General features: G+C 41.6%; 1 protein-coding gene across 1 annotated transcript in view; it reads right to left on the bottom strand.

Moving 5' to 3' along the window:
• The window catches only part of LOC112106851 (chromodomain Y-like protein 2), a 75237-nt gene extending 53288 nt beyond the window's left edge, over positions 1-21949 (bottom strand). Inside the window, exon 1 of the mRNA XM_026663657.1 lies at positions 21877-21949. Coding sequence (XP_026519442.1) covers positions 21877-21900 — 24 coding nt within the window. The 5' untranslated portion in view covers positions 21901-21949. The remainder of the gene's footprint in view (positions 1-21876) is intronic.
• Positions 21950-25496: the final 3547 nt, after the last annotated feature.

The raw sequence follows: 25496 nt of genomic DNA, 5'->3' as shown, positions 1-25496 counted from the left end.
ATGACCGACATACCAACATCAGTGTTCTGTCCCAAGCCAAAACCTCCAGCACTGAAGCTATTATCATCCACCACCAACTCCGTTGGGCAGGTCATATTCTTCAAATGCCAGAAAATCGACTCCTGAAGCAGGTCATGTTCTCACAATTGAGCCATGGCACACGGACAAGGAGTGGATAAAAAAAAGCACTTCAAAGACACCCTCAAAGCCAACATGAAAAAGTGCAGTATTGACATAAACTAATGGGAAACCCAAGCCTTCGACTGACAAAAATGAAAAAGAACCATGTGTCAAGGATCCCGGTATTTCAGGAAACAACAGGAAATGGAGAAATGGGAAAGGACTCAGTCCGACTCAACAATCCAGATCTGCCCCTTCCATTGGGAAATGTCTGCCCCAATTGTGACAAGATCTATGGATCCCAGATCAGTCTCATTAGCCACCCCTTGATTTAAATAATTGATTTTAATCTTGTTTTGCATTTGTACTTTTTAGTAATTTTTCTAAAGGTTGATTCTCATTGGCTGGTAGCCATTAAAATGTATTGATTTGCAACTAAATGTAACCTTTACATTAAAATTAGTACTTCTGTTTACTAACCAGGATGATACACTATATCTGTACACATTTATTTAAGCATTTATATAGCTTAATTTACATTTATTCAGAGTCTAAATTTTTAATTTTTTATTATGTGAGAAAATGGTGAATGATGCATTTCTTATCTACTAAATAATTAATTTTTTACTTGTGAATTGTGTCAAACTCTATTTGGATGGAAATTCAAATTCAGTAAATAATGCATAAACAGCATTTTAAAATGTGTTTTTATTAGTTAAATAACACTATCCTCAATATGCTGGATACATAAGAAAAAGGTTTATCAGGAAGTATACCAAAACATAATTTGCATTTAAAATGAACTGATTTGTTAAATAAAGGAAGCTGTAGTTAGTGCATGTAACATTGTTTCTGGTCACTATGTACTTCAAGATTTTGGAAAAGGTCAACAAGCTTTCCTGCTTTTTCAACTACTACTGGTTTCTTAACTTTGAATGAACTAGTCACTGAACTCCACTAATTGAATACACTGAAACTAAGAAAATATTCTCTCTGCACCTGCTAAAGAGGCTATTGCTGTTGAAAGCTGGTTTAGCACTTCATCTGGCTCCAGGAGCTTGGTCAGTGACTTCCCCTAGTGCGGTGGTTTGACTTTCTTTAAAACTTGGCAGCAAATGTACCACTTAATATTATTTAATGTAATTTAAATCATTTTAATAGATTATAGTGAGTTTAGGCCTTAACATAGGTTGTCATTTTCAGATTTAATTTTAATTTTTTTAAAAAAATTTAAAAAAACCCCACACAGTTGTATTTAAATTAAAAAAATAATTTAAAAATTTTTAAATTAAAAAATTGATTTTTTTTAAAATCACTGATTTTCATCCATCCTGCAAGGAAGATGTTTAATACTAATTTGTCTGCCACCATTGTGTTGTAGCTGTGAAAACACAATTTTCAGCTGGTAGCTGTCTAAATTGCATCTGGAACCATGTGTTCAGTCCTACTGGCTAAAGGAATAGTTTCCCCATGTTGTCCCATATTGCAATGGTTCTCAATCAGAGGTCTGGGACCCCCTGTGAGGCTGCGAGCAGGTTTCAGGGGGTCTGCCAAGCATGGCTGGCATAAGACTTGCTAGGGCCCAGAGCAGAAAGCTGAGGCCCCGCCAAGCAGGAATGCAGGCGGGGGCCCCAAGCTCCACCACCCAGGGCTGAAGCCGAAGCAACTTAGCTTTGTGGTGCACCCTGTGGCATGGGGCCCCAGGCAATTGCCCGGCTTGCTACCCCCTAACACTGGCCCCGGTTTTATATGCAGAAAAACAGTTGTTGTGGCACAGCTGGGCCATGAAGTTTTTACAGCATGTTGGGGGGCCTCAGAAAGAAAAAGGTTGAGAACCCCTGCATATTGGATCACTGCACATACCTATAGACTTGCCCACATTCTGTTTTATATTTGCATAAATCTTTAACCTTTCTTTCTAAAGTGGGATGACAATACACACCTTCCTCATTTGCATTTCAAAATCCAAGTGCTTATTGTTTCTTTGAATGTATTTAAACTTACTGCATTATGCATGTCTGAGTCACTAAAAAAAGTGTCATGTATCTGAGTAACATAAATCCTGTAGAGTTTAATCATCTGCCTTTTTAAAAATCAACAGTCTTCTGTGTGTTGAATTTTTGTAAAACACATGTGGTGTATTCGAGAATCTGTTCAGAACATAGGTGGTTGTAAAGAATATTTCGACATGCACTAGTTTTAAAAGGATACACCTAATGTGATGATCAACATGTAGGGAAGGAGACCAAATGTATTTTGTATTCTAGATGTCTGTTTTATTCAAATTTCCACAGTGTGGTGCAGAACTCATTGGAAGAGCTTGAGCTGAGTTGGTTTTTACACAGCACTATCAAGATCGATATCCCTCCAATATACCTTAAAATAGGAGAGGCATGGTTAAGGCTGACCCCTGAAAAGTTTTCATAAGGCACAAATAATTTCCCTCATAGAGTTTTACGCTGAATGAAGGAAGATTTTCTTCTGGAATGAGAAAGGTTTATCACGGTCACTTTTAAAAGACAGCTTGGTGAGACTGTACCACTTGGATACACATAAAGACACCCTTGGAAATATTGTTGTTTAACTCCTAGAGAGCAGACTGTGAATTAAGAAACAAAAATTTAGTAATTGTTTTCCACTGAAATTCACCACTAGTGAGTTTCCACTGAAACAAGCCAGGTCTCTGCATTTCAGAGCTCAGAGAACACCACAGGGCAAAATAACTCAAGTAGCCTTGCCTTGTTGGTACATGAGTTCACTGGTCCTGGCCGGCTTTATATGACTGATAAAATACTTTAGTTCACTACTTAAAACAATCCCTCAGAAGTGTAGTTGTCAAACTGAGTGCCAAGAAGGGACTTGAAATGGCTATCTGAGAAACTCTGTTTTCTAATACTTTTAAAAGTTTTCTAATATTTTCTAGGAATTTTATAGTTTCTGGAAGCTGCATGTAATGTAGCCAGTTTTACTGATACCATTTTAATGTCCTTAAAAGCATGTCCTAGGTTATTATACATTAATTGTTTGAATGAATACTTAGAGACTTCATGTCTTCAAGCCAAGTTTAAAATTAAGGCTTGACGGGAATGTTCACAGTGGTAATCTACAAAGAAAAATAAGCATATATTCATACTTACTAAAACTAATGGTCTGTAAACATCACAGAGGGTATATAATTTTTCATCTGTTAGCTATACTTACAACATGGGTCGATACCAAACCTTTCCAATTTCTAGTCATTTTCTCTGAGTCACTATTGTGAGAAAATATGTCTGTTTGTAGTATGTATTTTTGTCTAATTGGTTAAAACATCAGTATTTTTTGTCAAATACACTCTAAAAGCAAAGAGCATATCCTGCCATTGATCTGCATACAAAACTCCTGTGAAGTCCAATTGAAGTTCCAAAGACAGGATGATACAGGATACAGCATAAGATGAAGGAATACAACTTTGGTACTTTCACTAAAGTAAAAGGGAACAACATTTGTTGGTCACGGATCTAACAGAGCTGGACCAGCACTTGTTGGCATTCTGGAGGTCATCTGAACACCTATTTAAGAGACAGTAGGCTACCTGCCTATAAAAGCTTCCCTGCTTGACTGTAAAAGGTTTCTCTGGGTCTACAGACACAAAAACATGTCCTTATTATCAATGCCTCAATCTTCATACAGTAGCCTATTATTATCCCCGTCTCATGGACAAAGTGTGTGACTCTTCCCCAGCTAATTGCAAAATATGGCAACTGTGCTCAAAGGGATGATGTTGCAGGTGGGTGTGGAGTACCAGCATTTTCAGTGTGACCCACAATGAGGTACAAGTTGCCTTCTGACATTCAATCAGCCAGGGAAAAATTTTAGTAAAGTTGGGCCTGTGGAAGTGTCCTGAGCTGACAAATCTATTTTAGAACTCACTAAAGGCGAAGACACTGGGTTGAAGATTTCTCTCCCCCAACTCTTGGCAAAAGGGAGAAGGAAGGGATTTTGATAACTTGGAAGGAGTCCCTCCTCATGTCAGCTCTGGTGATCAGGAAAAGGAAGCCCTAAATTACCTGTCCCTGCTGGTCAGGAAGGTGGTTAGGATCCACCTATCTCCCACCCTTGTGCTGCACTGGAGGGTTACTACTTCCTTGGGTTGTGAACACTAAGGTGAAGGGAAAAGCAGCAGCCCACCTCAGGCACAAGGAACTGTGTAGTGGAAGGGAAATGGGAGCCCATTAACATGAACACTTTTCCTCTTCTTCACTCCCCCAAAGTAATTCTCCAATTCCCTGCTACAGAATTGTTTTTTTTCACGTGTGTTCTATTGCAAGTAGCCATCCCTTTCCTTGACTAGATCAGCCTGCCATTCAGCTAGCATCCACATGCTTGCACAGGTTGGGAAGTTCTCTCTTAGTTGGGCCCTGAGGTAGTACTGTCTTGTTTTCGCTGTCTGTTTGAAAACCCCTCTAAAGGGGCTTCATAAAGAGGAAGAAAGGAAAGATCAGACTATAGCATTAGCAGTTTATGTTTTAAAATATGTAAATGACATATTCCCCTAAGAAATACTAGAATCTTTTATATCAGATATTTCCCTAATCATCTGTGCCGAAGGCTGTCGATGATGCCCTAGCAGAAGTCAAAAAGCATTGACATTACACCATTATTAGCTTTTGATGCATCATTTAAACTATGCTAAGTTCTTAACTATGCAGAACCAAATCCCTCTAGCACCTTGAAATGTAAGGTCAACCATGTTCAGCTGAAGGGTTTTTTTATGGAATTTTTACTATACTTAGCTATAAGGCTTTTTATTTGTTATATTTACCATGCTTTTCAGCTTTTGGTATTAGTAGACATGAGTGTGTGATGAGCAGGGAAACTACCAGCTAGCACAGCAGGGGTTAAAGAGAGCCTTTGGACCCAGCTAGCCCCGCCCCGCTATACCTGCAGCCAATGCCAGCCTGGAGGTGGGGAGAAAAGAAGAGAGACAGGCTCAGTTTGGGGCTGACTGGTGAAGAGGTGGGAGCTAACTGCCCCCCTACTTGAGGGGAAGGAGTGCTAGCCAGTCAAGGCAGCCAACAGGGAAGAAGCACTGTCTCCCCAGCCAAGGGAAACTGCAAAGGGGACCTAGGAGCCTCCAGCACCTGAGCTAACTGAGTGAATGAACCCCACAGACATTGTGGAGCTCGCCCTCACCAACTTGCAGCAGACCTGCCTGAAGAAGCCTGGACCATGGTAGGGTGCTGCCCAAGACCCAAGCGGGGACCCTATAGGAAGCAAGCCACCCAATAAATTGGACTAGAGGGGTCATACCCCAAACTGAAAAGACTGGTAGGAATTATCCTAGGGCAGTGGATTTTGCCTCTCTGCTAGGAGGGACCTGCCCCCCACCCCCATTTAGGGGTGGACATACACAGGTCCCTGGACTGGGACCCAGTGGAGTGGGAGGGCCTGGGTCCATCTATGCCTTAAAGACTGAGGCTCCTCAACCAAGCAGGGGACTGAGAGCCACATGCTCTAACCATTAGGCTGCCTGGCCCTCCAAGCTACCTGTTATAGTATTATTATTACTATTCTAATAAAGAAGAATCAGTTGGAGAAGAAATGAAAAGTTAGGCCTGACTATTACTATTAATAGATGTGAGTCTTAGCAATCAAATAAGTACCTAGTCCTGGGAAGGTGATACACCAAATATTACAAATCTGGTGGGACACCTCCTTAATCAAATGCCATTGCATTTAGAGGTGCATGTGTTCAAATACACATTCAACACATCCCTACAGTTCTGGCTTTACGTCTTAAACAACCCTAGGTCTTAAGCAAACTTTCAGGTATGATATTCTGGTACACATGCAAATTAAGATCTCATCAGATAATTACCATCATATTTCAGCCCATGAATAGCAGAGATGTTGCAAGATTTTGGAATGGCCATCTGCTGAGGCCAGCAGGAGCACCAGCAAGTGGAAAAGCACACTTGGGGAGAGAATGGGGTTGTATGTGGATAGACCAGGGGTAGGCAACCTATGGCACGTGTGCCGAAGGCGGCACGCAAGCTGATTTTCAGTGGCACTCACACTGCCCGGGTCCTGGCTACCGGTCCGGGGGGCTCTGCATTTTAATTTAATTTTAAATAAAGCTTCTTAAACATTTTAAAAACCTTATTTACTTTACATAAAACAATAGTTGAGTTATATATTATAGACTTATAGAAAGAGACCTTCTAAAAATGTTAAAATGTATTACTGGCACACAAAACCTTAAATTAGAGTGAATATATGAAGACTCGGCACACCACTTCTGAAAGGTTGCCGACCCCTGGGATAGACGCTGTCAGATAATGACTGAGATACACAAGAAATCAGTTTAATTTGGGAATCTAGAATTTCACTAGAAAATGTAATGCTGAGCCAAAAGTGGTAGCTGTTACTGAAGGAATTCTGGTTGTAGTCTGAGAATGGAAGCAGCTACCGAGAATTTTCTCCTTAGCCTGTAGACTGTGATTTAGTCACAAATCCTGAAATGGATTGTGAAGAATTGGGGTGTGAACATTCTAACACTGAAGGACGGGGCAGTAGTCCAAAAGCAGTTGGGTAGCACAAGTATTTTTATTGTTCATTATGCAATGTCCCTCTTCTCTGTGCACTACACAGGCTACCAGAACAGTTGTTGACAACCCTGGAGAAAATTTGCACAGTTAAGTGTGCAAATAGCAAGTCCAGTTCACAAGCAAAAGAAGCCTTTGTTTTCTAAACAGGGCAGGTTGTCAGTGACATTTGATTAGAACAGATGCAGCAGAGAAAATAACCGTGGCACAGTTGTGGAAGAATTTAAAACACAGCCCACACTGGATTGTCAACAACTGGTAACTACACACGTACTGCGATATTTGATACCACATCTAATAGTGAGAGCTGTACTAGCATTGACAATCACTGCAAATACTTATCTTTGGTGTCAGAAAGCGAGTTTGTTGTTGCAGGGTCAGAGAATATTGATGGGGAAAAGGATCCTGCTTGTGACAAAGCTGGGAAAAAGCAGACAAATTATTCATCCAGGAGAGACTGTCTTACTCCACTTCTGCTAACAATTCCTTGAAGGGGCAGCAAAATCCATAGTTCATACAAACTGTGAACCAGGTCTGACCCAATCCATATGGTGAGCAGTGATGTTTATTGATGGAAGTGTGTCCTATTGATGTTCAAGCAAAAGGTTGACAAGAACAATTCACATCTGTTACATGTGAAAGAAAAAAAACACGTTGCCTCCTTATTAACTTGTAATTTCGACAGTGACCCACTTGATAAATGTGGTGCAACATGCTGTTCGCAAAGCCTTAGTCAGCAGGGAGAGATGGCAAGGCCACGTTGGCACCCCTGCTTTAATCTGTCATCTGATGCAAGTGCATGCCAGTGCACGGGAAAGGCACCAGAAGTCATTTATTGCTGGAGAGGACGCGTCAGGAGAAGAACATGCAGGGAGGAGACTGAGTCTTCTTGCTGTGACATCAGAACATTCTTTACTAACTGAGGACATGGGAGGGGCAGATTGTTCTACTGTCCCTTCTGCTACTGTCAGGTTACAAAGCAGTATCCCTGGTACTAAATCTGAGGGCATTATTTATTCCCTTAGTGCCCCCCAAATTACTAACAGACCACTAATGGGTTCAGCAAGGTCTGGAGTAAATTCTGAAAAACTGATAAAGGGAGAAACCTGGTGCAAAGCACCTGTTTACTAAGCAAGTTACTGAGGTCTTTGCTGCTATGAGAAACAGGCCCTGGTTCTCATGGGGGACTTCAATCATCCTGACATCTGCTGGGAGAGCAATACAACGGTGAACAGACAATCCAGGAAGTTTTTGGAGAGTGTTGGGGACAACTTCCTGGTGCAAGTGCTGGAGGAACCAACTAGGGGCCGTGCTCCTTTTGACCTGCTGCTCACAAACAGGGAAGAATTGGTAGGGGAAGTAGAAGTGGGTGGCAACCTTGGCAGCAGTGACCATGAGATGGTCGAGTTCAGGATCCTGACAAAAGGAAGAAAGGAGAGCAGCAGAACACAGACCCTGGACTTCAGAAAAGCAGACTTTGACTCACTCAAGGAACTGAGGGGCAGGATCCCTGGGGAAGCCAATATGAGGGGGAAAGGAATGCAGGAGAGCTGGCTGTATTTTAAAGAAGCCTTATTGAGGGCGCAGGAACAAACCATCCCAGTGTGCAGAAAGAATAGCAAATATGGCAGGCAACCAGCTTGGCTTAACAGAGAAATCTTTGGTGAGCTTAAACACAAAAAGGAAACTTACAAGAAATGGAGACTTGGACAGATGACTAGGGAGGAGTATAAAGATATTGCTCAAGCATGCGGGGGTGTTTTCAGGAAGGCCAAAGCACAAATGGAGTTGCAGCTAGCGAGGAATTCAAAGGGTAACAAGAAGGGTTTCTACGGGTATATTAGCAACAAGAAGGTGGCCAGGGAAAGTGTGGGACTCTTACTCAATGAGGAAGGCAACCTAGTGACAGATGATGTGGAAAAAGCTGAAGTACTCAATGCTTTTTTTGCCTCAGTCTTCACAGACAAGGTCAGCTCCCAGACTGCTGCACTGGGCAGCACAGTATGGGGAGGAGGTGAGCAGCCCTCAGTGGTAGGGTGACCAGATGTCCCAATTTTATAGGGACAGTCCCGATTTTTGGGTCTTTTACTTATATAGGCTCCTATTACACATCACCCCGTCCCAATATTTCACATTTGCTGTCTGGTCATCCTACTCAGTGGTGAAAGAACAGGTTAAGGACTATTTAGAAAAGCTGGACATGCACAAGTCCATGGGTCCAGATCTAATGCATCTGAGGGTGCTAAGGGAGTTGGCTGATGTGACTGCAGAGCCATTGGCCATTACCTCTGAAAACTTGTGGCGATCGGGGGAGGTCCCAGACGACTGGAAAAAGGCAAATATAGTGCCCATCTTTAAAAAAGGGAAGAAGGAGAATCCGGAGAACTACAGACCAGTCAGCCTCACCTCAGGCCCTGGAAAAATCATGGAGCATTTTGGAATCCATTTTGAAGCACTTGGAGGAGAGGAAGGTGATCAGGAACAGTCAACATAGATTGACCAAGGGCAAGTCATGCCTGACCAACCTGATTGCCTTCTATGATGAGATAACTGGCTCTGTGGATATGGGGGAAGTGGTGGACGTGATATATCTTGACTTTAGCAAAGCTTTTAATACAGTCTCCCACAGTATTCTTGCCAGCAAGTTAAAAAAGTATGGATTGGATGAATGGACTATAAGGTGGATAGAAAGCTGGCTAGATTGTCGGGCTCAACAGGTAATGATCAACAGCTCGATGTCTAGTTGACAGCCGGTATCAAGCGGAGTGCCCCAGGGGTCAGTCCTGGGGCTGGTTTTGTTCAACATCTTCATTAATGATCTGGATGATGGGATGGATTTCACCCTCAGCAAGTTCGCGGATGACACTTAGATGGGGGGAGGGGTAGATACGCTGGAGAGTAAGGATAGGGTCCAGAGTGACCTAGACAAATTGGAGGATTGGGCCAAAAGAAATCTGATGAGGTTCAACAAGGACAAGTGCAGAGTCCTGCACTTAGGACAGAAGAATCCCATGCACTGCTACAGGCTGGGGACCGACTGGCAAAACGGTAGTTCTGCAGAAAAGGACCTGGGGATTACAGTGGACAAGACACTGGATATGAGTCAACAGTGTGCCCTTGTGGATGGGGGATTTGATAGCAGCCTTCAACTACCTGAAGGGGGGTTCCAAAGAGGATGGAGCTAGACTGTTCTTAATGGTGGCAGATGACAGAACAAGGAGCAATAGTCTCAAGTTGCAGTGGGGGAGGTCTAGGTGGGATATTAGAAAAAACTATTTCACTAGGGAGAGTGATGAAGCACTGGAATGGGTTACCTAGGGAGTTGGTGTAATCTCCATCCTTAGAGGTTTTTAAGGCCCGGCTTGACAAAGCCCTGGCTAGGATGATTTAGTTGGGGTTGGTCCTGCTTTGAGCAGGAGGCTGGACTAGATGACCTCCTGAGATCTCCTCCAACCCTAATCTTCTATGATTCTATTGTTCTAACCCTGTGACCCTTTCTGTGAGAGACCCATAGACTTCCACAATATACTGCAGATGACCATGCCCTGATATGAAATGCCAAACAGTATTTAAAAAAAAACTGTGCCAGAACCATTCCTTTGTTCCTTTGATGGGAATAGAGCGTGTCTCTGTGTGTAATATAAGAGAAAATCCTCCCAGTGCAACAGTATAAGTTAGTGATCACTAACACTGCACCAGCCTGGAGCTCCCTCCTGCACCCAAACTCCCCCGCCACAGCCCACACCTCTCACCCTCTCCTGCACCCCAATCCCCTGCACCAGCCTGGAGAACTCTCCTGCACCCAAACACTCTCCCAGAGCTTGCACCCCTCACCCCCTCCTGCACCCCAATCCCCTGCACCAGCCTGGAGACCTCTCCTGCACCCAAACACTCTCCCACAGCCTACACCTATCACCCTCTCCTGCACCCCAATCCCCTCCACCATCCTGGAGACCCCCCCCATAGCTAATTTTTTTCAAGCTTTTCTTTCCCTCCTAGTTGCCTCAATCTCTTTTCTTTAGTTTTCCTTTTACAGATAGATTAAAACAAAACCATTTTGTATTTTAGCCATCATCCCCCTCCTCATTCATTAATAGGCCTCCTTTCTGCCTCATATTCCCCAATCTCTGATATTTTTGAAAAGGATTTTAATCCACTGAATCCTAACATTAACAAATTCTATTTTCTGGTGCCCTTAACTTTTTCCTGCAAGCCTTAATGGACTTTGTGTGCTGTTGTTTGGTTATCTCCCTTTTTCATTTCCTGAACAAAGCTGTTATCCTCACATTTGTGAGTTGTCTCTTATGAAGTTACACTGATCACTTCTTGTTCCTTGCATTCTTCTTTTTTCACAGGATTTTTTTCCTCTCGTGTCTCTTAGGATTCTTGAGTCTTTTTCTACACACAGGGATTTTCATACTTTTTCCCATTGCATACTAAATTTCTCAGTTCTCCCAAATTTGCTGCTTTGAATTCTAATTCTCTAGTTCTGTTGTATTCTGTGAAGCATTCCTTACTATGCTGCATTCAAGTAGCTTGTAATCAATAGCTCCAAGAACTTCCTTGTTATCCTTGTGTTCTCAAAAAGTTCCTTTTCTTTTGTTCTCACCAGCAAGATGTCGATCCAGGATGGTTTTTCACAGGGTTGGAATCTCCGCTTCTTGACTCCTTGGATCACAGTGCTGTCTTCTACGTAAGCTGGGAGTAAGAGCCTTTTGAACGTTGATGCACATTTAGCCATACTGGCTACCCAATAGCTATCTGGGTAACTAACTTGTTTCTTGTGAAAGGTATTCTGCAGTACGGAGTTCGCTGAAATTTGTGTCAAGAAGTTTTCATTCTTGCTCTTCTCCAATCCTGAGAATTGTCTTTCTCTTCCTGTATCTCTAAGTATTTCTCTACCATTTTTGCCACTGAAGTGTATTTCACTGACTTGGTAAATATTGTACTTCCTACTCCCCATTGCCACTTCCTTTTCTACACAGCGTGCATCTGACATTCCAAAATGGGAGTAAACGATCATGCCCCAACTGAGATTGTTATGCTCCAGTTTTTCGTTATTAGACTCAACCCACAAAGTTTCAGTTATGTTCTCTTTGTCATAATCTCCATAATTTAGTATTACTTCAGGAACTTCTGGGTTATTTCCCATTCTCCTTGTATTTTTGTGGAGACACTAGTACATGAATGCACCTTTTTCTATAATTCCTGTCATTCTGATTACAGTACTTAACTTGTGATGCAGACTGTATTCCTCATCTGTTTTATGGTGTATGATGAAAGTACATGCTTGATTATTGGAGTTATGCTAAAGCATCCATTCTCACATGTGACTACTTCATTTAGAGCTGCCATAACAAAACCTGCCATTTTTGAAAGTGGGAATTTGTTACATCCTTGCTTAAGTGGAAACCATCAAATACAGTCTCTTCTCATCACAGAAGGCATTCTGATGATCCATGAACACCAACTCTCCTCCATCCATGCTTCTATCCGTTAACCTCCAATATTTTCTCTCTACTTATACTTGTCATCAGAAAATTTTCTGAGACGATCACCTGCCTTGACTTCCTCTTCAAAAGTTCCAGAAGGCATTCTTGATTCTAGCAAAACTCCATTTGTACACTTTGGTCCTACACACACTACACTCAGCATGAACTCCCCAGCAGTATTCAGGATATGCTCCACTTTTCTTGTCACATTTCTGATACTGAAACACCTGCTATCCTGTCACAAGGAGGTTTCTGAAAGAGGAATTCATCCAGTATATTCATTTATTAAATGTAATGATTTTTATACTACATCTTGTTAATCAATCCTATAAATTAATGAGGTTTTAATAATTTAAGACATTCTGTTATTAGTTTGAGGAAACTCCAAACGCACAACATTTTAGGGGAAGATCCATCTCCCAACATTAAACATTAAAAAAAGGTAATCTTCAATAGATACAGTATAGAATTCAGTTGTCTGTAGTTATCAGTTATAATTTAAATAGCATTAAACATTAAAAAAGGTAATCCTTTTACCAAACCTTATCATACAGTCGTGTTCTTTTTCTCCTCCTTCCCCTATCATGGATGACTAATAAGCTATGTGAACAGAAGCTATCTCCTTTACAATCAGCCTGTTATACTCACTGATGTCAGAGCATAGCTTGTAACATCACCGTTCATCACAGTGAATGAGAATGTGATGCTGTAAAAAATGAATTCTGGCCTCAATGAAATGGAGCAGATTTGCTGGACAAGAGGTAGCTGTTTACATTAAAATATATTGATAATCAGCCTTTATAAGAAGGGTAATAAGGAAAAAGTATATAGCCATTTAATAAGGTTTCTGTGAAATGTTACTAAAATAAAAGTTTGAATAAACTACCACTTGCACACAACAGCAAACTAGGTCTTTTCAGATTAATGGGGAGAAAACATAAAATTGTATAGAGTGTGATACTTCTGAAGATGCACCCCAAAATCTAAATTAACAGAAAGCCCTGGAATAAATCCTCCCAGCACAGATCTTGAAATGATTTCTCTGTTCAAAGCAAAATTATAAAAGAGGAGAAAGCTATTTTAGGCCATTAGAAACACCTTCTTTTATTAATATATATTTACAACAACATTGATTTTACAGGTTAACTCATTCTACACGTATCACTAAAATGCCTTTTAATTTATCGTAATTTCTTTTGCAAGGATTTTCAACCAAAATTGAGGTGGTCAGTCAAGTTTATTACTACTGTCTATTAAGCATAACATATTTGCACATGCCACAGCATGTGGAGATTCTGGGTGACACTGCCATCCATAGGCAGCTGAGGATGGGCTACCTAAGTTGTGCCAGGGGTTGCACTAGCCTCTGGAACAACCCAGCATCAGGGGCATACAAAGGTGGCTTAAAGCCAGTTTAGTCCCCACTCCCTCTGGGCTGCAGGTTTTGTGCTGGACCTCCAAGAGGCATAGCAAAAATCACATCCCAAGTGATATAACAGCAGTTTGCAAAGAAATGGGTATTTTTGGCAGACATTTTTTCAGCACTATTTTCATTGTCATTGTCTATCACTAAGTAACCCCACGCTATTCAGGTATCAGGATGTACTCTAATGGGTGATCTATTTCCCATGCTTTGCTAAGTTACAACAAGAATCACTGGCTCCTACACTGTCCATCTGTATCAACCTAAACAATGTCAAGAAAGATATGAGAAACCTTAAATATACCCTGCAATATACAGGTCACTGTTTAAATTATAAATAATAACTACAGAAGACTGAATTCTACACTGTATCTAACAATGACAACATTACAGTTGGTGTGTGATAAAAGAAAATAGACACACCATATTTCCCCCACAGCCTTACAACACTAGCCATCTATAGGATAAGGGCTTTGGAATAAACATAGCGGCACTGTCGTTAAATCAAAAGACCAGTTTTCTTTCTCTAGGAAATAGAAGAATAATCTTATTTTTATTTATGTAAAACATGTTGGGACTCATACAGTTCGATCATAATTTCTACCACTGTAAATATTACACGTTTAAATGGTTTGATACGAACTTTACATAATTCCACGCACTTAAATAAAAAGAATAGTTAAGTCTTTCATCCAGCTTGTTGACAATACCAATATGTTTATGGCATAAAATATATTATAAAATTATTTCCCAAAATATATGGGTAAGAGGTGACAACAAATAATCTACACTGATGAAAATATACAAAGCCAAGAAAATGCAACAGTGCTAAAAGTCAAATGAATGGACAAAGAAACATTATTCACTGAGTAGTTAGCCATTACAATTCCGCCTTTGATGGAAAAAAAATCAGCTAATTTTCCTCAGTATCAGATCACATTTGAATTTCACAATTATTTGTATTAGGTTTGTTCTAAATATATTTTAACTTACAAAACACAAACAATTACATCGGGGTCGGCAACGTTTGGCACGCGGCTCACCAGGGTAAGCACCCTAGCGGGCCGGGCCAGTTTATTTACCTGCTGACGCGGCAGGTTCGGCCGATCGCGGCCCCCACTCGCCGCGGTTTGCCGTCCCAGGCCAATGGGGGCGGCGGGAAGCGGCGCGGGCCAAGGGATGTGCTGGCCGCGGCTTCCCGCCGCCCCCATTGGCCCGGGACGGCGAACCGCGGCCAGTGGGGGCTGCGATCGGCCGAACCTGCCGCGTCAGCAGGTAAATAAACTGGCCCGGCCCGCTAGGGTGCTTACCCTGGTGAGCATGTGCCGAATGTTGCCGAACCCTGAATTACATAATTACATGACAATTTTGAATAAAACACCAATCTAAGTGCAATACATTTTGTATTTTTACATTTTTGTAGTTGACCAAATGCTATCAGAAAAGTTATGATGTGATTATATATGTACCTAGACAGTGAAGGGAAATATACTCAGTTTAATTTTTTTTGAGAAATGTACTTCATCTTGTATATTTAATGGTGATTTAACTATAATAGAAAGTATATTTCCAATAGTTTATCCAATCAGGAACATGGTCATCTCATGCACATTCCTGAGTTAACCTACATTTGGAGGAAATATATCATGCTCTGGATGAAAGAACTTCATCAAGATGGTCATAAAACACTAACGCGATAGAAAATCATTTGGTTTACAATAGGTCTTTTCATACTCAAAATGTCCCAAGCAATTTCCAATGCAATGAGGAAGTTGGATACTGGTGACACAGTGACAATGTAGGTAAACATGACAGTCGTTGTGTGCACAGTAATGTTTTACATAGCTTTTGACACCAGAGTCTCTTACTAACCCTGTACTACACTTAAACATTAGATTGATCCAACTACATCGCTCAGGGCTGTGAAAAATTTTGTGCCCTGAGTATAGGGTGACCAGACAGCAAATGTGAAAAATCAGGATGGGGGTGGGGGGGTAATAGGAGCCTATATAAGAAAAAGACCCAAAAATCGGGACTGTCCCTATAAAATCGGGACATCTGGTCACCCTACCTGAGTACTGTACTATAGTTAGGTTGGCCTAACCCCTGGGGTAGATCTGGCTTGGTCAACAGAAGAATTCTGTTGACATAGCTACCCCCTCTTGGAGAGATGGATTAACTACATTGATGTAGGAAGCATCTACACTACAGCACTATAGTGGCACTATAGTGGCACAGCTGCAGTGCCACTGTAGCAGCAATTATGTAGACATGTCTTGAGAGGGAATATTGGCAGAGTTATTCCCTATTCTTTTCTTAGAGTATTATGAAACTTTTTCTTTAATATGCGGAACTACAAGATGAGAGTAGAAGAAACCTCAATTTAACTTCTTACTGAAAGGTTGACACCTAAATTTAACTTCTCATCCAGCAGATTACCCAATCTAGAACTACATAACACTGTCACCACTGGGTACAAGATCAAATTTAACGTGGATTTGTATCCAGAAAGCTTCACTCCACTGTGAGACTTCTACCAACTGAACTAGAGTAGTATTTGTACAAGTTAATTTTACTTAAATTAAGATAAGTCTCCCAAATACTATTGGTTGTGATAATCCTTCAGTGACACAATGATACAGAAGTAAGTTTATGGTCAGTTAAATTGCTGATTCTTCCTAGAGAGACTTGATAAAGCATTCTCTTTCGCAGCAGTTTTGCTTAAATGTAATAAGGCCAGATCAGCAGCCAGTGTAAATAGGCTTATTTCTATTGCAATCAGCATTACAGTCAGTAGAGGTATACCAATTTACACCAGCTGAGAATCTGTCTCGATATACTATATTTTTCTGCCCTCACTCCAATAGAATTTTCATTATTTATAAAATCATTTGCTCCTGAAGTCATCATTCTCTGCTTGTGACATCACACATATTCCCACAACAACCAATTGTTATGTCAATAAAGAGGTTGACTTCGGTTTGGAAATAAGTGTATTTACTTCTTAAACAAACATTCTGTTTTCAAGTGAGTCGCCTCTGTATTGAAAGAGGAGGACGTGAACTTGTTTTAAAATAAATTTCCCCTTCCCAAATGTTTTCCATAAGATAACAGCAGTTTAAAGTGTGGCTCTATACTGAAAAGTGACTCCATGAAAAGAGCATTGTGTGCTTCCATCTTTATTACGGACTGGTAATCACATTAGCTCGGTTTACAAGCCAAAAGTCAATTTCTAAACCCTAGTTCTGTAAACTCAAACGGGAATGTGAAATTCAAGTTGTAGTCTTTCTGATTCACACATCAAGACAGGTTACAAATATTCTGTGGACCATATTCTGCCCTCATTTACATCTGTGGAGCACCACTGTTTTCAGATTCTGTCCTCACTGATAGCTGTGCAGAGAGCACAGGTATAATTGAGAGAAGAATTTGACACTGCAACTCAGTTGGAGCTTAATTAACAATCCTGTTGATAATGTGAGCGGGAATAGACTGCAGCCCACTCTCACATAGCCGTATTAACAGGAGTAAAATGTAGTTAAATCTTATTTTTGTCACTGATGTAGGTAGACATGAATACACTTAGGCATTGTATCTCTTGATTAAGACAGTTTCATTTTTAAGAAGTCACTTTTCCAAGTAAAATAGCACTTTAGTGGCTAATAGTTTTAAATAATGATGAAATTACTGTGGTCCAGAGATATCTACCTGCCACATTCCTCTCGAGAGACTTAACTGCTAATTCATTAGATCTCTGAATTAAGATACTGTTTAATAAACTACCATAATTGGGATTTCCAATAGTTTTAAAGAACTATGAGAAAATATTTAAGTTTTAATCTCATTGTTCCAAAAGCTCTGATTATGTTGGTTTATTATAAACAATGAGAAAAAATAGACAATTTTAGCTCAAAATAAAAACTACACTTCAAAACAAAAATGCCCATGATCTTCAAAAGCTTCTGCATGTTATTGATAAATGATATCAGCTATTCATCATCATAAACCAGAGCTTATGTTTTATTGCACTAAATTGCATTCTCTTTGCTAGAAAAAACTTGTGTGCAGTGGTCTGAAGTAAAAGTTTTGTTTTTTATACTGTCATCTCATATTTAATACCAGTGCAATAGCCTTCTTAAGAGACCTAATTCTGTTAAGAGAGAGTCTTAAGTGAACTCAAGATGGAGAATACGAAAGGATATACCAAGGCAATGACAGCAAAACTCATAGCACCAATGAGAAATGTTGAAATTTACCCTTGATTATTTTACCTGTTCTCTGTTACTGAGATTAATAAAGACATTACATCAATACATTCAACAAGTTGTCTAAACTAGAAAGCTCAAGAGTGCTATGCTACTGAAGGTCACTGTGGATATGCTGTTGCCAAAGTTTGTATTTAAATTTTTATTGGTCTAAATACTGTGCTATATATTTCTTAAATATTTAAAAAGATTACATCGCCTGAGCAAATATTGACGTAATAAAGAACCTCCTCACCCACCGGGAGAAGCTCAGAGTCATAATTACGTCAAAACAAGCAAACCAGAACTGGCCTTTTGTTCAACCTGTGAATGCATAGCTGTGCTTGAGATTCTATTCTATTCTATTCCGGTTCTTACACTGTGCTCATCATCGTAATGTCTGAGTGCCTCTCCACACTTCAATTTAATCTAAAATTTATTAAAGAGAAAATCTTAAGTGAATTTCTACACAAAAAAGAATATTTGTTTCTGTCTTCAAAATTAACACCTACTTTCTAATAATATCTGATGCAAGATATTATCCTCAAGTGTAACACATCTTGATTCTAAGATACACAAACCTAGAACCCTATTATCAGTAAGCATAGAAATCTCTAGGGATGCTCTTCATTTTGTAGAATAAATGAAAACTAATTTGTAATCCTAGAGAAACAGAACGTATTTCAAGCAGAGATGACTAGAAGCCATTTGATATTGACAAGTGTAGCAGGACAACATAAAATATTATTGTTGTTTTGACTGTAATCTTACATTTCCTTTAACTTCGACACATGCACTAAATTTATCTTCAAGTCAACACTGTGTTGAAAAAAAAATCTGTTTTTAAAATAATTGAACAATACAAAATGGATGAATTGTTATATATATAATCACAGATCTAGATTTCAAAATTTAAGGGTTTGCACTGAATTATAGTTCTCATATGTTACATAATGTAGATACAACCAAGGAAAATTTTTAACATGGGTTAGATGGGTAATAATGCAGTGTACTCTTTTTAGTCATAACTACTGTAACCGTAATCAGCTGTAGTAAAATCATTTTTAGCCAATACCATTTGCTTACTATTACAGAGGTAACTGCTCTTGCATGATTCATTGAACTTCAGTAAAAATCTTTGAAGGACTGAGATATTGTTAAGGCAGTTCTACACATACTTAGTAGATTCATAAGGTGTATCTACAATTAAAAATGTTATGCAGGGTGCTTTAAGCCCCAGATCATTCAGAAGAGCAACCTGTTAAAGGTGACAATCATAAGCTATTTAATATGCATCTTGACATCACAACATTTTATCTGTCCAAACAAGCAACCAAAACAATGCCGCATACAACCAAAAAATAAGGTATGGACTCCAAACACACGACATGTTCATGGTGATAACATCATCTCTCATGCAACCTAACTGATATTTGACATCACTACCTACACAACTGTTAGAAGCCTCTTTCTAAAGACTCCAGAAAACCCAAAGAGATCTTTAGACGTGGGGGGTTGTGTGTGCGTGTGTGGGAAAGTTTAGCAGTCATTTAACCAGAGCCTAACAACTGCCAACTTGCAGCATATCAGAATATAAACTATTCATCTTTCCAGTGGTTCTCTCTGGCCCCAGTCACAAGTACCTTCACAGTAGAAAGGTTTTTACACTGCATAGATTGAATTGCTAACTTAAGCACTGCACATACTTTTCCCAGCAGCTTGACATAAATGCAATGATGTAACACCATGTACCATCTCAGAAGGTCATGTTCTAGACATATCAACAAAGTAGAGGTGGAGATCCATTCTTTCACTTACCTGTCCTGATGGATACAACTCTTCTCTATTATATATTGATAAGCAAAAACAGCCCAAAGGGAATGATCAAGAATAATCCACAGGCTGCAAACTACAGCATTCAGCATTGCCTAAGTTAAGTTCATGGTACAGTCAAAGATGGCTTCACTGCCTAGACTAGAGCCTTTAAAATGATCATGCTTCGATGTGCTTCCTAGGTTGCAAGTCTGGATTTCACATAGCATTTTCATGGCACAATACACAATATTAAATGCAGAGCCCATCTCCCATTTCTATAGGTCATCTGCTCATTCAGGGCTCATAAAAGAGCACAGATTTTAATTAATGAATAGGAGCTGTAATAACACAGCCAGTGTCAATGTTAGCGGTATGTGTTTGTTTCCTTCCAGAACTAATCTAAACATGTACTGAAATGTCTCTGGGGTGCAAGATTATCTAAAACTTCTCCATGCTTCACAGAAGTTACAAATCGGCAGTAAAAGAAGGGCCCAACCAAACCTTTACTTCACTGAAAGTTATGGGCCAAAGTCATCCTTGATAGATCTCCTATAGACTACAATGGAGTCAGAGCACAGATAAAGTTGACACAATGCCGTTAATAACTAATTACAAACTGACACTACAAAATCTATGAAGAACCAGCGAAAACAAGTTGACAATATTAATTTAGATCAGTACACGTCTCTGAGCATTTAATCTCACCTATGAGAGTCCAATTTCTACTTACTTCAAGGAAACTTAAAGTCCAGTTCAGCACAAGAAAGACACAACTGATCAATATCGTACATTAATTACGCCCTTTGTTAGGGGATTTCAAAGGCAATAGCCATGGTAAAAGGGAAAAGTTGATCACAGATCCTGTGAGTTTTGGATGCAAGACCCCAAATTCTACAATCAAAATAGAGAACACGCCTAGCTACTTTTACTGCACCAGACCGAGGCGCATCCTGGTATATGAGTGCTGTAGAAACCTTGACACTTGGATGGAACTGGAACATGACAATTTTTGGTTGCAAGTCTCATAGTGTACAGTTTAAACAAAGAAAAATCAGCTAAGAAGAAGTCTAGCCATTCCAATTTCACTTGAAAAAAGGTGTACCTTGATGCATCCTGATTCAGTAGCAGTTATAGGACCAGATATGATTTTTTTTTTATTTCAATGATGGAATTTGGGGCTTGGACCACATTTTGACAAGATTCAGCTGGATCCATTCGCTGGACCCAGGTATTTGCAGTGCCTGGGTCCAAATTCTCTTGTGGACCAGCAGGAGGGACTAGACTTGCTCTTGCTTTGGACATTTAAAATTGCGTGCTCGGGGTTAACATTTGGCTGGACCCAGCAAGACCCTACGGCCAGATTTGGTTTTTTAGTCGGAGGTCCTGCTTTTTTTTTTTTTTTTTTTTTGGCGCAGTAGGAGCAGCCAGACTTGTGCATGGTACAAATTGGGAGCCTGGAACCAAAGACGGGCAGGATGCAACGAGCTCCAGCTTTTCCCTTCCTCCCTTGGCCGCTGAGGTCCAACCAGCCACCAGGGACCTGCCCAAACTTTGACAGCCACCCCCTGCTGCCCCGATCCCCTGCCCGCCAAGCCCCCGATCTCTCCCCCACCTCCAGCCGCCCCCTCCAGCCGCCCCCCAGGCGCAAGGTGAAGCAGCCGGGCGTCTGCTCCTGCACTTTGCACGGCCAGGCGCGGAGCCGCCTCCATCCCTGCGCCTTCCTCCCCAGCAGCGCCGCGGCGCATTTCCCCCCCGCTCCTCCGCACTCATCTGCAGAATCAGCACGTCCAGCGCCGCCGCGGACTTTACCTGGACTTTCTCCACTCTCCGGGCGGCGGACACCTCCCATCCTACCGCTAACTCCGGCTCGCGCTCGCTCCTTCCTCCTTCTCCCTCCCGCAAGGCCTGCCGCGCTCCAGCCCCACGGAAAGTAGGGAGCGCCAGAGGGAGAGGGAGCCAGGCGGGGGGCGGGAGGGAGGGAGGGGAGCGCTCCATCCCGGTCCCCCCGCTCCCCGCCGCCCCAGCCCGGCTCCCCCCACCCCCGCCTGGGCGATTTCCTCCCCGCTTCAGGAACTAACCAGGCTCCGCTAAGCGTTTCCGAAACAAACCCCCCGCCGCTGCCGCTGCCTCCCCTCCCCGCCCGGCCGCCCTTGCCCGCTGCCCGCCCGGCTGGGTACGGCTGCCCCCCCCCGTACCTCGTAAAGGTCCCCCGAAGCCATGCTGGGCTGCGGGACTTGGCTGCTCGGCTGCCTCCTCGCCACCTCTCCCTCTGTCTCCCCCGCTCGCCGTGGAGTAAACTGTGTTGTGCAGAATGACAGGCGCTGGGGCCGGCTGTGCGCAGAATCAGAGGCGAGGAGAGACGGCGAGAGAGGGAGGCAGCCGGCGGGCGGGCGGGCAGGCGGCGGGGCTGGCTGGCGTAACCAGCTCCGGAGCAGGGCGCTGCGCTCTGTGGCTTCTCTCGCGCTGGCTTCAGCCGCCCCCCCCCTCCAGCCTAGGGGCGGGCGAGGAGGAGGGCTGCGCCCGACACACGCCGCAGGGAAAGTCCCCGGGCCCGCCGACGTGCCGCCTCCCCGGACAGCCGGGTGCGCTTCCAACTCTTTCCACGGCCCAAAAGGAAAGAGCGAGGGGGAGCCCGGACCTGCGGTGACACCACACCGGCACAGCCAGGGCCGGGCGGCTAGGCGGGAGGTAGACCGGCCTCCCGCCCAAGGTCAAGGCCGGCTGTGGGGCTTGCAGGGTGGTAGTGGAGTGTTAGGGATCTCTGGGAGCATGGGGGAGCTGGTGCCTGCCAGCTCCCTCAGGGACAAGATGACCACCATGAGGGAACCCAAGGTGGCCAGGGCTTACGTCAAGCCCCATCCACCCAAGGACTGCTATCAAGGACATGGAGGTCTGATAACCGTCAATGGCCACCTGTAGGGAACGATGAGGAGAGAATGGCACCCTTCAAACCCCTCTCCCCTTTCCTTCTGCTCCACTGGCCACTGACTTCCTCCATGTCCCACCCCATCAACGGCCACCACCAGGAAAATGGAGGTTTTCTCTTGGCTTCATTCAACTATCCTACACTTGGGGTGGCCACCATCAATGGAGCTGCCCATGAGTGGCTTCAAGACCCTCCTCCAGTAGATACAGACAGGTAGTCAACGTCATGAAACAGTGTCTTTATGGAGAGTGAAATATGGAACAGACTCTCCGTTCCACTTTGCTCCTTCCTTGGAGCATGGAAGACTCACCAACTTGCTCTGAAAGGCATTTACCCCCTTCTTCTCAGCTCACACCCCCTTTATTTGCAACAGAGGTGAGGAGTCGTTCAGAGAAATTTCTCAGAAGAGGAAACTTGCTAGGTTCCACCTCTGCTTTGCCTCTAATCTGAAATGTTTGGGAAACCCATTAGGGTTTGGAGCCCGTGCAGAGGATGAGGAGAGTCCACTGGATGAAGGAGTCTTAGGTCCATGTGTAATGTCAGCCTGATACCATATTATTAGAACAGAAAGGTGCTAGCAGACTAGGATGGATCAGCTTTGCCCTTGGGCAAGGTTGTGCAGGAAAAAAGCAACCGGGGATTCCAGCTGAATGGATTCTGCTGGGACATACTCCAGAATGCCCAGACTAGGAGTCTTTCCCTAGATCTGTTTAGCCACCATGCCCCAGGAATGTGCTGAACACCCATGGAGCCTCTGCTTTGCATAGGATGGGATGGGAGCTGCATTTTTTGTGTGCAAAGAAACCATCTGGAAATGGGCTACATTTTGGAGAAACTGATTAAAATGTTCGAGGAGGCAAAAGACTCTTTTGCAATGGGGTGCCATTACAGTAATATAAATGATTCTCCTGAGACTTCACAACCCCAGATCTACCCAACCAGAGAGACTTATCCCCCCAGCTAAAAAGTGATCATCTTCTCAATAACAGCTTTCTTGACAATGGAGAAGAAAGCAAGTAGATTCTGGTTTGCTAGAACCATTGCATCTTGACTTCATAGAGACCCTGTTGTTAGCAGCACTGTGTTACTTGGTTTCAGATTTGATGTTTTCACCTCTCTACAAGGCACCATTGACCTGTAAATAGCATGGTCCTTGTCACAGTGCCTTGACAGATGACATGGTTGCTGTCAGGTGTGTCTGTGTTTTGGCCCTGTTTTCTATTTGCCCTCACTTGATTGGTATTTGTCATTTTGGTTGTACGATCTCATCCTTTTGAATGTTTCTATAATACACATGAATATGAAATATGTTAAGAGAGACAGATTTGACTACAAGGTGGAAGCCAGTGATAAAATATTATATAGTAATTCTACTTTGTTACTAGTAAATATGGTTATTTTTGGCATTGCATTGTCTTCAGAATTTTCATTTACAACGAAGGATTCAAATAGAATAAGTACTAAATACTGTTGTAAGTAACAGAAATTTACCAGTGCTCAGTACTTACAATTGATTTTTTTTCAGTTTTGTATTCTCTTTTACCATGACAATAGGAAATATTTATATATATCTTGACTGACTATTCAACCTACCAGTATCCTGAATTGTGAATATTACATCTGGTGATTATGAACATGCCAGCTAACCAGATTAGTATTGACATATGGGTCAATAAAAACTATATAGTTTTTTATTTTGGAGCTTAAAGCCATTTATGGTTCATGTGGTCTACTTGATGATATGATCAATTTTAAATTCCTAAGAACAAAGCTAGATTGTTTACCGAAAAGCTAATAGTTTTGTACAAGGGAATAATTGGAGTTCTGTTTTAGGCTTATCAATTTGCCGGCAATATTTGAATTTTTTGAGATCTGATATTTAAGTAGTAACATGTTGAAAGGATTAAGAAATATCATAAACTACCCATGACTGGAGCATAATTAATAATTGGCACAGTAGAAATGCCTTTATGCCCAATAAATGTATTACTTGATAATCACACCCAGTGGTTTTGCCTTGATGTTATTGTAGAACTCCTTTGTCAGAAAACAAATACATTATTTTGTGCTAAAGTAAACTGAGATTGGTAGTTTACGATAGCAACTCAGCCCTTTAGAATGCTCACTGAGCAGAATGCTCCTTAGATATAGATACATTTTAATTAATTGCCCTTAAGAATCTAGTTTGCAGGACACATGCCTGCCATTGTGCTCCTTTCCACAGCAAAAAACCCAAAATGGCAGTCAAAACAAGTGAGTCACTTCTCAAGTGAGTCCTACGACTTCCTTTTCACAATTTTTTCTAAGAATTAATTTCAAAGATGTCTTAAAAATGTCCCTTCTCTAGTTGTTGAAGAACATACATTGATACCTTATGGTACATCTCAATAATCTAAAAGATATCTCTAGTTTTCCATGTCATCTTGTTATTAAACCAATGAGAATTAGAACAACCACCCCCTAGTCACACTTGGAGAAACTTCTAGGAGGTGGTTAATATTTTAAATGTGCTTGCAAGAATATTACACCAAGCATTATGTGTTGGATACTTTAAAAAGAGGAATGCTTTAGTGAATACTTTGAAGAAGGGAAACATCTTTTTCCTGATTACTCATTCCTTGTTTTTAGAATATGTAGTCCCTTGGGTATGCAGTAAAGTGTGAGTCAATAGTAAGGAGTAGGAAGAGGACTTATATGAATATTTAATCCATGAAAAGTTGATTATGGTCTCAATGGTTTTTTTCCTCCTAAGTTTGGCAAAAAAAATAAAAACCCAAATGTAAGAGATATTTATCTGTTTAGTGAAACACACACTTATTTTTAACGCATCAGTTTGTATGAGTAATATCCATTTGAGTCTTTCTGAATAAACCAGAAAGAATGTCTGAC

The sequence above is a fragment of the Terrapene carolina genome, unplaced genomic scaffold, assembly GCF_002925995.2.
Source record: "Terrapene carolina triunguis isolate 2854851 unplaced genomic scaffold, T_m_triunguis-2.0 Scaffold33891, whole genome shotgun sequence".
Lineage (NCBI taxonomy): Eukaryota > Metazoa > Chordata > Testudines > Emydidae > Terrapene > Terrapene triunguis.
Note: the sequence above shows the minus strand (reverse complement) of the source record. Positions and strands in the feature narration are given on the sequence as shown.